The sequence below is a fragment of the Hippopotamus amphibius genome, chromosome 16, assembly GCF_030028045.1.
Source record: "Hippopotamus amphibius kiboko isolate mHipAmp2 chromosome 16, mHipAmp2.hap2, whole genome shotgun sequence".
NCBI classification, from domain to species: Eukaryota; Metazoa; Chordata; class Mammalia; order Artiodactyla; family Hippopotamidae; genus Hippopotamus; species Hippopotamus amphibius.
In genome coordinates, this window is record NC_080201.1 from 62405258 (window position 1) to 62423226 (window position 17969).

General features: G+C 45.6%; 1 protein-coding gene across 1 annotated transcript; it reads left to right on the forward strand.

Annotated features, from left to right (window-relative positions):
* The first annotated feature begins 3624 nt into the window (after positions 1-3624).
* On the forward strand, positions 3625-8267 carry LOC130838726 (cationic amino acid transporter 3-like). Its single transcript, XM_057712208.1, is given in 12 exon segments — positions 3625-3994; positions 4563-4721; positions 5556-5733; positions 5936-6048; positions 6205-6427; positions 6594-6733; positions 6834-6936; positions 7127-7287; positions 7483-7649; positions 7923-8031; positions 8180-8241; positions 8244-8267. Coding segments are annotated over 12 exon segments (1809 nt in total).
* The last annotated feature ends 9702 nt before the right edge of the window (positions 8268-17969 follow it).

A 17969-nucleotide genomic window follows, 5' to 3' on the forward strand; every position in this document is an offset into this window, starting at 1 on the left:
GAACATTCGTGGATTTTGTTCTCTGCTAGGAAAGACTGTGGTGATTTATATGAATCACCTGGGGTTTATTACACCCAACAACTCTGTGAAGCTGGCTCTGTTATTTATTACTGGCAGCAAATTTTGAAATGGTGGTAAAGTACACATAACATAAAATTTGCCATCTTAACCATTTTTGAGCGTACAGTTCACTCATGTTAAATATAGTTGTTACCAAAACTGAGGTCCAGCTGCTCACCACTCACAAGCCAATACTTGAGAGGATAGGTTGGTAGAAAGGAAAGGTTGCTTTATTCTGGAGGCTGGCAGCTGGGGGTGGGGGTGGGGGGGGGAAGAGGGCAGACTCATGTCCAAAGACTGACTCCCCTACAGTGACAGTCAGTGGGCAAGGGCTTTTAAAGGGGAGTTTCAGGGGTGAATATGTGGAGGGAGGGGACTACATGCAGAAACAGCACAGTCAGCTCTGACCGTCGTCTTGAAATTGGTCACGTGGTGGCCTGATCAGTGTCATCGTGACTGTTTCGAGTACAGTTCATCTTCAGTTTTAGGGTTGATTTGTTCCCATTTTTTGAGACCAGCTCTCAGATTTGTGGCAGGTGGTGTCATGGCTACAGTTTGGTCATCATGTAGTTAACTTTTCAGTATCTACAAGTAGGGATTTCAGTATCTACAGGACAGCTCGCAGGAGATGGCTCAGAATATTATCTACAGCCCTTGAGGAGGAAAGAAAGGTCCTTGACTTTGCTTAATGACTAACGTATTATTACTTTGTCCTGTTTGACTGCTTTCCTTGGTTTCTGCATTTTCTCACTTCCCCGTTTACACTTATTCTTTGGCTAAAATTTGTCTACAGACAAAAGCAAGTGGAGGACATTGGAAGGGGGGAAAGGACCATAGGATCCTGCTTCATGTCTTAGTTACACTGTTGAGCTCTTTCCATCTTGTAAAACTGAAACTGCGACCCCATTTAACAGTAACGTCCCATTTCTCCCTCACCCCAGCTCCTGACAAAACACCATTCTACTTTCTGTCTCTATAACTTGACCACTCTAAATACTTCATAGAAGTCTAATCGTACAGTATGTTTCTTCTTGTCAGTGGTTTATGTGATTTAGCATAATGTCCTCAAGGTTCCCCATGTTGTAGCTTGTGTCAGAACTTGTTTTTTTTAAGGCTGAATAATATTCCACTGGCGGTATAGACTACATTGCATTTATCCATTTCTTCACCGTTGGACATTTGGGTTGCTTCCATCTTTCAGCTACTGTGAATACTGCTGTTATGGACATAGGGTACAAATATCTCTTTGAGACCTTGTTTTCAGTTATTTTGGGTGGACACCCATAAGTGGAATTGTTGGATTATAAGGTAATTGTATTTTTAATTTTTTAAAGCTCTTTATTGGAATATAATTGCTTTACACTCTTGTACCAGTTTTTGAGGTACACCAAAGTGAATCAGCTGTATTTATACATACATCCCCATATCCCCTCCCTGCTGCAACTCCCTCCCGCCCTCCCTGTCCTGGCCCTCTAAGGCGTCACCCATCATCGAGTTGATCTCCCTTTGTTATACAGCAACTTCCCACGAGCTATCTATTTTACGTTGGGTAGTGTATATATGTCTATGCTACTCTCTCACTTCGTCCCAGCTTCCCCTCCGCCCCCCCGCCCCTGCATTTTTAATTTTTTGAGGAACCACCATGCTGTATCCACAGCAGCTGCACCATTTTGCATCCCTACCAACAGTGCCCAAGGGTTCAGCAGCAGCATTTGAGCAGGAAGGAAACAGAGGTCCAGAGAATTTAATGACGCTTTCAAAGGCACAAGGGTGTTCATGGACCTGAGATTTCTAATCACAGTTTCCTGGCTCCTCACATGCTCCCTCTTTACCAAAACGCTAAATGTGGACTTCGGAGTATCTGGAGCGGAAGCCACGTGATGGCAACGTGTGTGAGCTGGTCAGCCTAGCCCTGCAGAGCAGTGTAGTGAGGAGATATTTCATGCCCCAAAGGATAAGAAACAGAATCCCTCATTTCTGATTCAGAATGAGGGTCAGTCCTGTCTCCCTCCAGGCACTTGGGAGGGCACTCTGGTTTGATGCTTGGACTGAGCTGGGCTGGAGTCTGTCCCTGCCTACAAATTCCATGTCATTCTGCCCCAACTCAGAGTTCCACCTCCATGTCACTCTGCAAGTAATAAAATGGAAAGCTATCAGGTTTCAGGATCCTTGGTGAAGAAATGGATGGAATCTGGGCTCTCTGATCACCAAGCTCCTAAAAGAGTCACGTCACACATATCAAAGAAAGGAGGCCATAATGATGGTAATAATTTCCCCCCATTTTGTGCGGAGAAGGAGGACAAAGACGGTATGTAGTTTGTGTAAAATCAGACAAACTAATAAGTAGTATAGAGGGATTTGAACCAGCAGAGTTGGTTGATTTCAATTTAAAAATCCACATTCTTACCCACTCAACTCGTGCCAATTAAGCACCTACTGTGCCTGGCCCTGTGCTGGAAGCTTTTGCTTCTGTAGGGGCAGAAAGCTTTTCTTTCTAGGCTCTTTGGCCGGTCTAATAATTAAGCTGACATAAGTCAAATTAACAAGTTTAGTTTGCTATGTATTAGATCCCCATAAAAACTCTGAGGCTCAAAGACTGTCAGACAGTTGAGGTTTATCTGCTCCCCTGAGCTAAGGAGAAGCCAGTAGGGCTCTGGGGCTTCAAAGGGGAGGAAGACATCCCACAGGAAGATGGGAAGAGCAAACCCTTGGTAAACAAATGTTTGCTATTCCATGCAGATAAGCCTTTCTGAGATACAAAGTTATCTCTGGTAATAGCTCTCTTCCTGGCATAGACCCCTAATCTACATTATTCTGAGCAGTTAAGGGAGAGAAAAAACTTTTCCTGAGCCTGCTGGGTCTTGATTGCCTTCAGCTCAAACCAATCCATATTCGGAAGTGGTATATTTTGAGGAGACATAATGCACTCCACTTCACTTCTCTTTAAACAAACTTTCCAGTAACTCTGACACATATTAAAAGTCTTCTTGGATTCCCTGGTGGCGCAGTGGTTAAGAATCCACCTGCCAATGCAGGGAACACGGGTTCAATCCCTGGTCCGGGAAGGTCCCACATGCCATAGAGCAACAAAGCCTGTGTGGACTAGTACTGAGCCTGCGCTCTAGAGCCTGTGAGCCACAACTAGTGAGCCCATGTGCTGCAACTACTGAAGCCCGCATGCCTAGACCCCATGGTGCACAATAAAAGAAGCTACTGCAATGAGAAGCCCACACACTGCAATGAAGAGTAGCCCCCACTCACTGCAACTAGAGAAAGCCTGAGCCCAGCAATGAAAACCTAACGCAGCCAAAAATAATAATAAATTTAAAAAATAAAATAAACGAATTTCTTTATCCTTTAAAAAAAAGCCTTCTTTATGTTTGAAGAAACCAAAGCTCAGAGATGGAGACCTTGCCCAATGTGTCCTTTTACCACCTGCCCCCTCCCCCCCATAACTCCATTGCTTCATGGAATCGGACTCCCAAGGCCAAGGGTGGATGGACATTCCTGAAGGCTTTGTGTCTTGTTTTCTCCGCAGATCTTAGCTCCTCAACTCCATCAAGGATGCGGTGTCCAGATCTCCGCCAATTTGGTCAGAAGCTGGTCCACAGGCGGCCACTGGAGCCCAGAAAGCAGACTGGCAGTCCCTCAGCCTCTCTGAACACCTTCAACCTGGTGGTCTTGGGTGTGGGTAGCACCCTGGGGGTTGGAGTGTACATCGTGGTTGGTGAAGTGGCCCTGTTCGTCGCTGGACCAGCGATCGCCATCTCCTTCTTGGTGGCCGCCCTGTCTTCTGTGTTGTCCGGGCTCTGCTACGCTGAGCTTGGGGCAGGGGTATCATGGACTGGTTCCGCATACTTCTACAGCTACATCGGTGTGGGGGAACTGTGCGCTTTCATCGCTGGCTGGAACCTTGTACTGTCCTATGTCTTTGGTGAGATGCTGGGTGGAGACGGTGTGGGGGCTTGAGATCAGAAGTTAGGAGTGGGGATCTGGGTCTTCAGCCATTCACGAGCACTTTGTTACCCACTTTGCTGGGGGAGGAGGGTAATAGTGTCAGGAAAACTCCACAACTTCACTCTACTCGGCTCTCTCAGGTTTCCATTAAATGATGGCCCAAGAACCCAGAGGAAAGGGAAGTGTAGGGAGTGGGGAAGATGGAGGCACGTCCCACAAGCTCATCCCCTCACTATTTTGAAGTACTTTCTCAGCCGTTTCCTTTGGGGGATGTTATTTTACCACCTCATATAAAATGTCTACTCTATAATCTCCCACCCCTCCTGTTCCCACTTTCTGGTTTTTCTCACAAAACGCTGATCTCCCGCTAACACATGAAGCAGTTGCCCTATGTTGTGAATCATCTGGGTCTTCTCTGCCTACCTCATGAAAAGAAACTCTTTGAGATTTGATATTTTGTATTTTCCCCGCAAAACACGTCCCATGGTGCACAGAGGGGCTCAATTTATGTGTGTCAACAAATGTTCCTTCTTCTGCCCCTGCAGCCACCGCCAGTGTGGCCAAGGCCTGGAGCTACACCTTTGACGGCATAATTGGGAACCACATCTCTCAGGCGTTGCAGGGAGCCTTCTCTGTGCACATGCCCAGCTTCCTGGCCAGGTACCCAGACTTTGTTGCCCTGGTCCTGGTGCTGCTGCTCACAGGTGAGACAGGAGTCAGAGTTAGGATGGGAAGAGTGGGGCGTGGAGGGACAGCTGAGGGGGGAAAGGCTTGGGGTGGCAGGAAGGTGGAGGATTGGGACTGGAAAGAAGGGTCTGTGATATGAGAGACAGGAAGGCAGGACATAGACCATTCTTCCCGCCCTTGGCACTACCCACCCTCTAGGCTAGAGCATCCTTTGGGGGGGGGGGGGCTGACCTTCGCATTGTAGGATTTTCTTAACTTTATCGTTATCAGACATGTAGCGTCTCTGGCCCTTTCCCACTGGATCCTGGCTATGCCTGTCTCCCAAATTGTGACAATCCGAATGTCTTGAGACATTGCCAAATGTCCCCTGGGGGCACAGAATCAACCCCAGCTGAGAATCATTTACTTAGATTGACAAGTTTCTTCCTCTGTATTGAGACAAAAGATGCGTTTTTAATTGAGAGATAATTCACATGGCATAACACTAACCATTTAACCATTTTTCCTCAGCTTTATTGAGATATAATTGACACACAACATTGTATATGTTTAAGGCGTACAACCTCATAACTTGTTAGGTGTGTGTATTGTGAGATGATCGCCACGATAAGAAATTAACCATCTTAAAGTGTAAAATTCAAGTAGTATCTTCACATTGTTGTGCAACCATCACCTCCATCTGGTTCCAAACATGTTCATCACCCCAAAAGGAAGCCCTGTGCCCACTGAGCAGCCGCTGTCCATCCATCCACCCGACACCCACAACCCCCAGCCCCTGGCAACCACTAGTCTGCGTTCTGTCTCTATGGATTTAGTTATTCTGCATGTTTCATATTCCATCCTTCCCACAGGACTACTGGCTCTGGGAGCTCGTGAGTCGCCCCTGGTCACCAGAGTGTTCACAGGCATCAACGTTCTGGTTCTCACCTTCATCATCCTCTCTGGCTTCATTAAGGGGGACCTGCACAACTGGCAGCTCACGGAACAGGACTACATATTAAACACGTCTGGATCCAGTGACACCTCTAGGTGAGGAGGGTACCCTTGACCTTAGTAACGCATGGGTGGGAGGGGCAGAGGGGGGAACATGGTGGGGACTAGAGAGACCTGGGCTGAAGGATCCAATGATGGGGTCCTGGAGCCCAGGACTCGTGCTATGAACTGAGGAGTCCAGTAGAGATGGCTGAGCACACCTCACCCTTGTTCTTCCTCATTCCTTCTTTTACCATAGCTTGGGTCTTCTGGGTTCTGGAGGATTCGTGCCCTTTGGCTTTGATGGAATTCTCCATGGAGCAGCTATATGTTTCTATGCACTTGTTGGTTTTGATGCCATTATCACTAAAGGTAACATGGTCATGTGTGTCCCATCAGGGGTTTGGGATCAGACTGGGGTGCGTTTGGGTTTAGGGGTGGGGAGAAGCTTATGCAGCTTTTGATGGTGCAAGAAGGAAATGGATTTTGTGCTTTCACAGCAATGTGTTTTCTTGACTCATCCTGCAGGGGAAGAAGCCCTAAATCCTAATCGATCCATCCCCTTGAGCATCATCATCACCATCTCCATCTGCTTTCTGGCGTATTTTGGTGTCTCGGCAGCCCTCACCCTCATGGTGCCCTACTACCGGATTCACCCTGAGAGCCCCTTGCCGCAGGCTTTTCTCCACGTTGGGTGGGGCCCTGCCAGATATGTCGTGGCTGTTACCACCCTCTGTGCTCTTTCATCCAGGTCAGTATCAAAGCTTTCTCCCCTGTCTGCTGTCAGATGCTCAGCTATCCCAGCCCTTGGGTTGAGAGACAAGAGGGAAAGACATCTTACCCCAGGTAGACTGGGGAGCAGACGCCCTGGTCTGTCCTGCTTCTCCACGACCTCATGTTCCCATCTTCCCTTGCAGACTCCAGAGCATCTTCTTCCCCATACCGCGCCTGATCAGGGAAATGGCAAGTGACAGGCTCCTTTTCCAGGGACTTGCCCGGATCCATGCCCGCACAGGAGCCCCCATTGTGGCCATCATGTCTTCTGGAAACCTTGCAGGTGGATAACAAAGCCCACCCCTTTTTGATCCATTTCCTCAGCTTGGGTATTTCCTCCAACTTCTCACTCCCTCCACCTCATTATTTTGCCCTCATTCTAGGCATCGTGGCATTACTCTTCAAGTTCAGGGATCTCGTGGACCTCATGTCAATTGGGAATCTGCTTGTTTACTCCCTGGTGGCTCTTTCTGTTCTTGTCCTCAGGTGAGACTCCACTACACCTTGCCTGGGGGTCTTGGAGTCTTGGGGATTGAAGGGGAGGTAACCCTCGTCTGCCTTCATGCTGCCTTCTAAATGTCCTGCTCTGCTTAAGACAGGAAAGAGGTGGATTAGACTGTCTGATGTTGGATGAGTAGGGGCTGCTGTGAATATTGCCTTAATACCCCTAATTCAGGTACCAGAAGAAGGAAACAGAGGAAATTGAGTTACCTGATCTTGATGATATTTCTTTGGAAGCAGGAACCTCAAAAGTTCTAAAGAGTCTGTGTGACGCTATTAACACCATCCCCACTCTGACATCTGGCCAGATTGTCTATCGATGTGCCTTAATGCTTGGTGAGCAGCGGGATTGCTCTTCAGTGGTATTCTGAAATTGACAAGGGAGTCTGTGTCTTTGGCAGTTGAGGAGGAGTCTTGGAGATATGATGGCCCTTCCTGATGTGCACAGTTTGGGGGAGGGCTGTGACCCAAGATCTCGAGCTATGTGGCTTCTGGAGGTGAGCCTGGGCTCCTCCCCCGTGACCCTTGCAGTTCTCCTGCTGACCATCCTGAGCCTGGTGCTGGCCCGGTGGCCCAGCCGCGTGTTCTCTGGAGACCCTGTGTCCACAACAGCGGCTGTGCTGCTGCTGCTGCTCATCGTGGGGGTCACGGTCATCATTTGGAGGCAGCCCCAGAGCCCCGCTCCTCTTCCCTTCAAGGTAGGTGACCTCATGTGCCCAACGGTCCACCTTGAGTGAATGAAGTCTGCACGCTTTGAGGTCTAAACATCCTTTGCTGGACCAGGGAAGAAGGGGAGTTGCTAAAACCAATGGACCCTTCCCTGATCCACACTCAGTGCTTTACATACCCAGTCTCAGTAGGCACTGAACACACAGCCTGAATAGGACTGGAGTCTTCCCGCCCACGTGGGGTCGGGGCCTCCCTTTCAGACGTCTGTGATGTGCTCCGGGATTAACTGACTTTGCCCTCAGGTCCCTGCTTTGCCTGTCTTCCCCCTGCTGAGCATCTTTGTGAATGTTTACCTGATGATGCAGATGACCTCTGGGACCTGGCTCCAATTTGGCATCTGGAATGCGGTTGGTAAGTGGCTGTCTGAGATAGACAAGCTCCTTGAATAATTGAACCCAACCCTCTTCCTACTACCTCGACCCAAACTTGTGTCAAATACCATAATAGGAGGCCTATAAGGCATTTATAAGTCCTTCTCATTGTCTCACTTCCCTCCTAGGGTTTGTCATATACTTTGGATACGGGATCCGGCACAGCTTGGAGGAGAACAGTGACCAACAGCCACCAGCCTCCACCTCCCAGACTGAAAACATCCCTAAGTGATGCATCCATCAGCTTAACTACAGGAAATAGATGCTGTGTGGAGCCTCTCCATACATGGGTGGTATCTTCTGGCTCAAGGGACGCTGTGAATTTCTATGGAGTGTGAAGGCAGAAAGCATTTCAACCCTGTATTTATTGCCAGTGGACAAAATGACTGTAATGTTGTGTAATTTTTAAATAAACTTTTAAAGCATATTTTACATACAGGAAAGTGCATTGCCTCGTAAGTGTGCAGCAAGATGAATTTTCACAAAGAAAGTACAACAGTGTAAGAGGCAACCAGAAGAAGAAATAAAATATTAACCTGCACATAAGAAGCTCTGCCTTGCGCCTCTTTCCAGTGAAAGCACAGAGATTGCCACATGGGAAGGAATCTCAGGTAGCTATACATTGTGTCGAGAGTTGCACTTGAAAGATTAGGAGCAAATAGGTTGGAAGGTAAAGGAAGAGAACAGATACATTTTGCAAACTGTAACATGAGAAAGCTGGCATAGCTATATTAACATCAGGCAAAGCTGACTTTAAGAAAAAGAGAATAATAACAGGTAAAGTGGATCATTTCATCATGATAGAGGAATATGATCGTTTGTATCTCCCCCCAGGTTTATTCAGATATCATGTCAATTGTGTAAATAATCATTTTTCTTTACTTTTTTGCCACAGGCTCTTAGAGTTATACAGTAGAGTCGATTAGGAAAAGTTCTTAATTGGAAAAATAAAAACAACTGCATTGCCAGAGGTGGGGGAAGGGGGTGGAAGTAGGAGTTTGTTGATCAGTGGTTACAGTTGCTTGGAACTAAAAGATAGGAAGTGAAACTGGAAAGACAAAATAAAAAGGTGCTGCGAGACAGAATGCTTGAAATTGAGACGATGGACACTGAAGGCACTGGTAATAATGAAGCAGAGGAGTGTTTGCGGGAATGAACAGCTGAATTAGAGAGAAGGAGGGATGAAGGTCAGGATACTGAGTGGCAAAGTTGTTGGATGAATTAAAACATAGATGGAGGAGGATGAACAGAATTAGGAAAATCACTGTCTTGCAAGCCCTAATGAAATTACAGGCTTAGGATGCAATTAATGGAGACTGAAACTGTTGGGTGAAACTTTGATGGGACAGGTTGACATCACCTGGCTATGGGTCTTCCCTTACTGCTGTGGGACAGCCAGGTATCACGTGCTACCCAATGTGCTGTAATAGACAATACAGAACACTGCCAATAAGATAGTGTTGATGAAAAGCTGAATCAGAATGTAATCAAGCCTCTAGATCAATGACCAGTGCATAGCAGACCTAAGAGATAGGTTCACATTTCAAAGGAAAACACAATCAGCCAAAAGCAGAATGTGGGCAATTTTCCAGGAAAGAAGAATGGTGCACTTTCTGTAACAACTGAACGATATGACCCAACTGAAGAGCTAATACAGGCATATGTTGGAGATATTACCCATTTGGTTCCCGAGAGAACTGACGTAAAAGGCAGTCACACCTTTTCTTTTTTCTGTTTGTTTCCCAGTGCATAGAAGAGTTATGTTTATACTACATTGTAGTCTATTCAGTGTGCAATAGTGTTCTGCTGAAAAAAATATATATACATACCTTGATTTAAAAACGCGATTGCTAAAAAATGCTAACCATCTTTGGACAACACAGGATTGCCAGAAATCTTCAACTTGCAAAAAATGCAGTATCTGCTAAGCACAGTAAAGCAAGGTATTCCTGTGCGTGTGTATTTACATGCATATATATATATAATTAATATGCATAAATATGTATATATAATTTAAGTATTAAAACATACATGTTAATGTTCACCGTTTATCTGAAGTTCACTATATCCAGGTGTCTCGTATTTTTATGTGCTGTGTTTCTCACCCCTTGGTCTCTGTGTGTGCTCTCTGCATTCTAATCTCTTCCTCTTATGAGGACATTAGTCATATTGGGTTAGGAGTCACTCTAATGACTTCATTTAAGCTTAATTACCTCTTTAAATCCCTGTCACCAAATACAGTCATATTCTAAGGCACTAGGGTTAGGATTTCAACCTGTGAATTTGAGATCAGGGAGATACATTCAGCCGATCATACTTTTGACCACCATTTGCTTCCCAGCAGCTAAAATAGTGTCTGGAATACAGTCAGTGCTCAGTTGTATTTGATGAGATATATGATGAAAGAATCACATGTACGTGTCATATTTTACATGTCCCAAGATGGAGAAAAATTTTATTTAGTAACGTATTATCAAAGGGAGTACACACTATCTGAGGGGAAAATATATTTTGTTAAACTTCTTGAAGTGGAAAATGAGACTTTAAAACCATGTCTCATCTACGAACGGTGCTGGCTAGATCATTTTGCATGAGAAAAGAAATTCAGAGAGAAATTGGAAGGAGGAGAGAGAAGAGAGGGGGAGAGGAAAGTGGTGAAGGCGTTCTGTGAGATGAGAATGTTTTCCCTGGACCTGATCTCTCACTTTCAGATGAAAATCATGAAATGACTGATGTAGGTGGATGTCTTATGAAAAGCCTTTCTTCATTTGTGACAGTTTCTCTTAAAATGTGTCCGTGTCTCTTGCGATGAAAGCAGCCAAGGTCATCTCGAGTCGGGCTGGAATGTGGGCAGGTTACTTTTGAAGGGCCACCAAACGGCTGTAGCTGCACATTTATAACCTTGGCAGGGCTTTCCTTCTCTCATTTCTGTAAGGTTTTAGAAAGTTTGTCAGCAATTCTCACAAGGGAAATAGTATGCATAGTAGCCCAAATAAGTGCATGTCCTTATTCCTGCCAATTCTTTGTCTATTCCTTCTAGAAAACTGAAGTTTAATACGGGATCATTCTGAAGGTTCAGGAACCTCCCTGGATTCGTGCCAGAGTGTTGTTGGAATGTCTTTCCAAGTCCTTTGAAATAATCAAAATTTTTTCCTCCTGGCCTCTACTTTCATTGCTGGACCTTTGCCCTCATCTCAGGGGGCCTCGGCCTGCAGCAGTTTGAAGCAGGATTTTGCTTTCTGGCTAGAGATTGAAGTCAGGCCCCGGCACGGAGAGTGCCGAACCCTAGCCACTAGACCCGTGGCCAGTGACAAGGCCATGGCCCATATGGCTTTGCAGAAAGTGAATTTCCACAAAGAGGAGGAAAGTAGTGAAAAAACTAGATTCTCTCTTCAGAGGAAAAAGAGTGCGTGTGAATAGGCACACACCAGTGGGCTCAGAGACATTGTGCCCTGGTGGTAGTTTGAATCACTTACATGGGGCATTTCTTCCAAGTTTCTTTTGGCCGATCATCTTGCGTTGCCTGGTCCTGAGTCCCTGTTTGCTTTATCTGAGGGTCCTCCCGTGGTGTGCACGCATCTCTTAGCCAAGATGGATTCGAGCAAAGAGGCCTATAGGTGGGTTGAGATCACTCCCTTTCTGAACTTCAAGGAGCCTTTCTGTGCCTGTAGAGTTGGGAAGGTCTCCCAGGCCTTGCGAATGAGAACTATGTGGTTTCCATCTTTTATCTGGGCAGGGCCCAGCTCCTCTCTCGCTCCTGCTATTTGGAGCATCTGTCCACAGGGACAGACTCCAGCTGCTCAGCCTGGGGGCCATCTGGCTCCTGCCTCAGCCCCATCTGTTGCCTGTGGGAAGATTTTTGGGATAACCTGGTGTAAGTGGTGGACAGTTTCTTTACATTTCTGGTGAGCTGTAGTCTCGTGTTTATGGAAACCCTCCATAGGTGCTTCCCAGTTTACCTTTTGCAGTCATTCTTTGGCTTTACTTTCAGAGACTAGCAAATGTACAAGCTGGTATAAGTCTGAATATCCAAGCTCCTCAGTTCTTATTGTAAGATCAACTTCTTCAGCAAAACCCAGATGATCTTGTACAGGATTTGGAAATTCCAGGGCTTCCCTGGTGGCATAGTGGTTAAGAATCCACCTGCCAATGCAGGAGACACAGGTTCCATCCCTGATTTGGGAAGATCCCACATGCTGTGGAGCAGCTAAGCCCGTGCACCACAACTACTGAGCCTCGTACCACAACTACTGAAGCCCACAAAACCTAGAGCCTTCAATAAGAGAAGCCACTGCAATGAGAAGACCGTGCACCGCAATGAAGAGTAGCCCCTGATGGCTACAACTAGAGAAAAGCCTGCACGCGGCAATGAAGACCCAAGGCAGCCAATAAACAAATAAATTCATTAATTAATTAAAAAGAAAAGAAAGAAAAGTACTCATGTTTTTAAAAGTAAATAAAAAAGTAATAAAAATGGGCAGAAGAAATGGATAGACGTGTTTCCAAAGAGGAAATGCAGATGGCCAACAAACAAGCACATGAAAAGGCGCTCAACATCAGTAATCCTCAGGGAAATGCAAATCAAAAACACAATGAGATATCACCTCAGGCCTGTCAGAATGGGTATCACCAAAAAGAGCACAATTAACAGATGTTGGTGAGAATGTGGAGAAAAGGGGACCCTCGTACCTGGTTGGTGGGAATGTAAATTGGTGTAGCCACTGTGAGAAACAGTATGGAAGTTTCTCAAAAAACTAAAAGTAGTACTACCATATGACCCAGCAAGTCCACTCCTGCGTATATATCTGAAAAAAAAACAAAACAAAACCAATAATTTGAAAAGATACATGCACCTCAATGTTCACGGCAGCATTTTTTACAATAGCCAAGATATGGAAGCAACCTGAGGGTCCATCAACAGATGAATGGAGAAAGATGTGTGCGATACACAAACACAACGGTGTATGACTCAGCCTTAAAAAAGACCTAAACTCTCCACAACAGTTTAAGTCACTCCATTCCATCCTGTGTGGTTGGATTTTTTTTTTTAATTTACACTATTGTAAATCAACTATACTTAAATTAAAAAAAAAAGTTAATGTAGGAGTCAACTACTACATTTAAGGCCCATTTTGATGGTCTGTGCCCAGTGTTTTAGCACATGGGTCACCTGATACATGTCAGAATCTAGTCAACCCTTCAGCAGTCCCCTCTTTCCCCCACTTCACCACTCCACTTCCTGTTCCCGGGTTTTCCTCCCCTGTAGAGTAGACCTCCTGACCTCTTGCATCAGCTCTCCCAGCAAACAGAGCTTCTTGAAGAAGGGGACCAAGTCACACTCCCCTTTATCCTCTTCCATCACCCTGTGCAAGGCTGGACACAGGCTTGTTAAATGTTTTTGTTCCTTGATTTAACATCAGAGATTTTAATCTCCCCTTCTCCTGGTTGGGGTCCAGCTGGGCTTGGGCTCCCCACACTGGAGTGTCTTAGGCCACGTGTAGACTGTGGAAAGTCGAGTAGTGTAAAAGGACTGGGAAGGAGGAGGGTTGTAAGTGGGGTTCCCAATTTTACAGCCCTTTCTCCCCAGGATCCTTGATGATCAAATGAATTAAAGTGTCCAAGGAAATAATCAATAAAAAATCTATAATAAGAATACAAAAGAGTTTTATTTGAGCCAAACTGAGGACTATAGTCTGGGAGGCAGCCTCTCAGACAGCTCTGAGGAAGTGCTGCATTGAAGCATGGCTTTCAGCACAGGCTTACACCTTATCCAAACAAAGAGCATACACCAAACATGACAGGGTACATTCCATTCCGGTTTCAAAAGAGACAGACTTAGTACATAGACACTGAGAAAGAAGGACCCTGGAGTCTGGGAAGGGAACTTTATCTCCCAGGGAGTGTTACCATGGACGCCATGAGAAGGGAGCTGTTCATCCTTATCTTCAGAACAGACGTTCTTCACTTCAGTGGTTAAAGCAGATGTGCTGTGAGAGTCGGACAGGCTGTTTTAATTCACACAAAGTTCAGGCTGAACCCTGTAGAAGCCAAACTACCTTCCCCACACCTCAATATGTGAACATTTTCTCCATCACAAGCACATAAGATCTTAGAACCATATGATCCAGTGATTCTACTTCTGAGTCTGTACCCAAAAGCGTGGAAAGCACCCTGGAAGAGATATTTGTACACCCATGTTCAAAGCAGCATTATTCACAGTAACTAAAACATGAAAGCAACCCAAGTGCCTATTAACTAAAGAATGGATAAGCCAACTGTGGTGTGTGCAAATGATAGAGTATTATCCAGCATGAAAAAGGAAGGGGATTCTATCACATGCTACAACATGGATGAATCTAGTGGACATTGTGCTAAGTCAAATAAGGCTGACAGGAAAGGACAACTAGTAAATGATTCCACTTAAATGAAGTACCTAGAGTGGTCAGATTCATGGAGACAGAAAGCAGAACGGCTACTGCCAGGAACTGAGGAAGGAGAAAGGGGGAATTGTTGTTTCCGTGTTGCCAGATGAAAAAAGTTCTGCAGTTTGGTTGCACAAAAGGTGAATGTACTTAACACGACTGAACTTCATACTTAAAAACTGTTAAAATGGTAAATTTGATATTATGTGTATCTTACCATAATTGAAAAAAAAGAAAACAAACCTCTCAGAACATCCCCTGAGGGTAACCAGAGAAGAGCCAAGGGCTGATAGCAGCCCTGCAGACGCTCCCCGCCCACCCAACCCCATCCCCACCCCAACCACCCAGGGGTTCAGGGCTGTCTTCTGTGCACAGGGACTCCCTGCTTCGGTGTTTGGAGATGCATCAGCTCCAGCCCAGCACAGCGTAAACTCACCCTCACTGACTCTGCTCCAGGGCTCCAGGCTCTGCTCCAAGAATCTAGTAAGTCGTGGGAAACCCCTCTTCTGTAGGAGACGGGGCGCTGAGTTCACATGCTCCTAAAGAGACCTCTGCAATCCAAGTGTGCAGTGGGGTCAGCCTGGCTCCCGCCTGAGGGTGCAAAGTCCCATTTTCCAGATGAAAGCAGAAGGAGCGGGGAGCTGTTGTTTTCCTGTGAGAATTGGGGGGGGGAGCGGGGGGAGGGTGGATCAGTGCCTGGAGATTCCAAGATTCACTTTTGTGACTGGTGTCCAAACAATACCACAGATGACCCTTATATAGTGTGTGGACCACTGATTTCAGTCTCCTGTATACTGCTGGCCCTCCGTGTTTGTGGATTCCTCCTCTGGGGATACCCAGGCCGCTGTAAGGATCTGGAGTATCTGTGGATTTAGGAATCTGCAGAGAAGGCTATAAATGGTAATTTATATTAAGTCACCATTGGATTTGCTAACCCAGGAACTCTGTGAAGTTGGCTCTATTATTTCCTATTGGCAGCAATTTTAAAATATGGTGGTAAAATACATATAGTATAAAATTTACCATCTTCACCATTTTTAAATGTACCGTTCAGTCATGCTAAGTATATGTACCTTATCATGCAACCAATCTCCAGAGCTCTTTTCCTCTTATAAAACTGAAAAAGTGTCCCCTTTTAACAATAACTCCCAATTTTATCCTTCACCCTGGTCCCTGGCAAACCACCATTCTACTCTGTCTCTATGAATTCGACTCCTCTCGGTACTTTATAGAATTGGAATCATGCAATGTCCTTTTGTGACTGGCTTATGTCACTTAGCATAATGTCCTCAAGTTGCCTGCATGTTGTAGCCTGCTTCAGAATTTCCTGTCTTTTTAAGGCTGAATAATGTTCCATTATAGGTAGAGACCACGCTGTGTTTGTCATTCCTTCGTGGATGGACATTTGGCTTGCCTCTGTCTTTCAGCTCCTGGGAAGAGTGCTGCTGTGAACATGGGTGGACAAGTGTCTCTTTGAGACCCTGTTTGCAATACTCTTGGGTGGACACCCAGTAGTGGAATTGCTGGGTCATATGGTAATTCCATTTTTAATTTCTGGAGGAACCACCATGCTGTGTCTGCAGCAGCTGCGCCATTTTGCATCCCTACCAACAGTGCATAAGGATTCAGCAGCATTTGAGCAAGAAGGAAACAGAGGTCCAGAGCAGCCAACGACTTGTTCAAAGACACAGAGATGGTGGTGAAGCCAAGATTCTAATCACAGTGTTCTGGCTCTTTGAATGCTTGCTCTTGTTGCCGTGACTCGGCTTCTGCTCGCCGGTGCTGCGTAGAAACAAGGAGAGTTTTGGGTGAACTAGAAAAGAGGAGCTTTTATCGCTTTGCCAGACAAAGGGGGCTACAGTGTGTGTCCCACCCTGGAGGGGGTCGTGAGGAGTCTTACAGTGTTCAAGGAGCAGGGGGTGATCAGCTCGTGGACACGCTTCTGATTGGTTGGTGGTGAGGTAACCGGGAGCCAGCATCATCTACCTTCTGGTTCCAACCGGTCTGGGCTCCGTGTGCCTGTGCGCAGCATACAGTTAACTTCTACCTGGTGGGGGTTTCAGGATCTGCAAAACAGCTCAAGGGAAAGGGCTCAGAATATGATTTATAGTCCTTGAGGAAGAACTAAAAGTCCTTGACTTTGTTGAACGGATGAAGTATTCTTCCTTTGTCTTGCTTGACTGGTTTCCTTTCTTGTCGCATTTTCTCACTTCTTTGATTACATTTATTCTTGGATTAAAATTTTTCTACCCACAGAAGTCAGGCGGAGGATGTGGGTGGGGGTCTATTCTGGGAAGGCCTCACAGGGTCCTGCTTGATTACACTCTTAAGCAAAATGCTAAGCTTGGACTTTGGAGTATCTCAGGCAGAAGCCCCCAGGTGGGAACGTGTGTGAGCTGGTCAGCTAGCCCTGCAGAGCAGTGTAGTGAGGAGACTTTCCATGCCTCAAAGGGGCAGGAAACAGAATTCTCTCATTTCTTTTTTTCCCTCTGAGTAAATATGTGCTTTTATTCAATGGCTCTCAAATATTCCATGTTCCCTGGACACTTCTTTTTTTATATATATATATATCAGAGCGTAGTTGATTTACAATGTTGTGTTACTTTCAGGTGTACAAAAAATGATTCAGTTATACATATACATATATCTATTCCTTTTCAGATTCTTTTCCCATCTAGGTTACCAAACAATATTGAGTAAAGTTCCCTGTAGTATACAGTAGGTCCTTGTCTATTATCTATTTTATATATAGTTCTGTGTACATTTTTTTTTATAAATTTATTTATTTTATTGGCTGTGTTGGGTCTTCGCTGCTGCACATGGGCCCTCTCTAGTTGCAGCACGCGGGGGCCACTCCTCACCGTGGTGCACGGGCCTCTCACTGTGGTGGCCCCTTGCTGCAGAGCACGGGCTCCAGGCGTGCGGGCTTCAGTAGTTGCGGCACATGGGCTTAGCAGTTGCAGCCCATGGGCTCCAGAGCGCAGGCTCAATAGTTGTGGCGCACAGGCCTAGCCACTCCGCGGCATGTGGTATCCTCCCGGGGCAGGGAGCGAACCCGTGTCCCCTGCATTGGCAGGCGGACTCCTACCCACTGCACCACCTAGGAAGTCCTGTGTACATGTTAATCCCAACCTCCTAATTTATCCTTCCCCCCACCTTTCCTCTTTGGTAACCATAAGTTTGCTTTCTATGTTTCTGTTTTGCAAACAAGTTCGTTCATATTATTTTTTTGTATTCCACATATACATATAAGTGATATCATATAATATTAGTCTTTCTGACTTACTTCACTTAGTATGGTAATCTCTCAGTCTATCCATGTTGCTGCAAATGGCATTATTTCATTCTTTTTTATAGCTGAGTAGTACTCCATTGTATGTCTGTGTGTGTGTGTTTGTATGTGTGTATATATATATAATATTTTCTGTGTCCATTCATCTGTTGATTGATACTTAGGTAGCTTCCATGCCTTGGGTATTGTAAGTAGTGCTGTTAT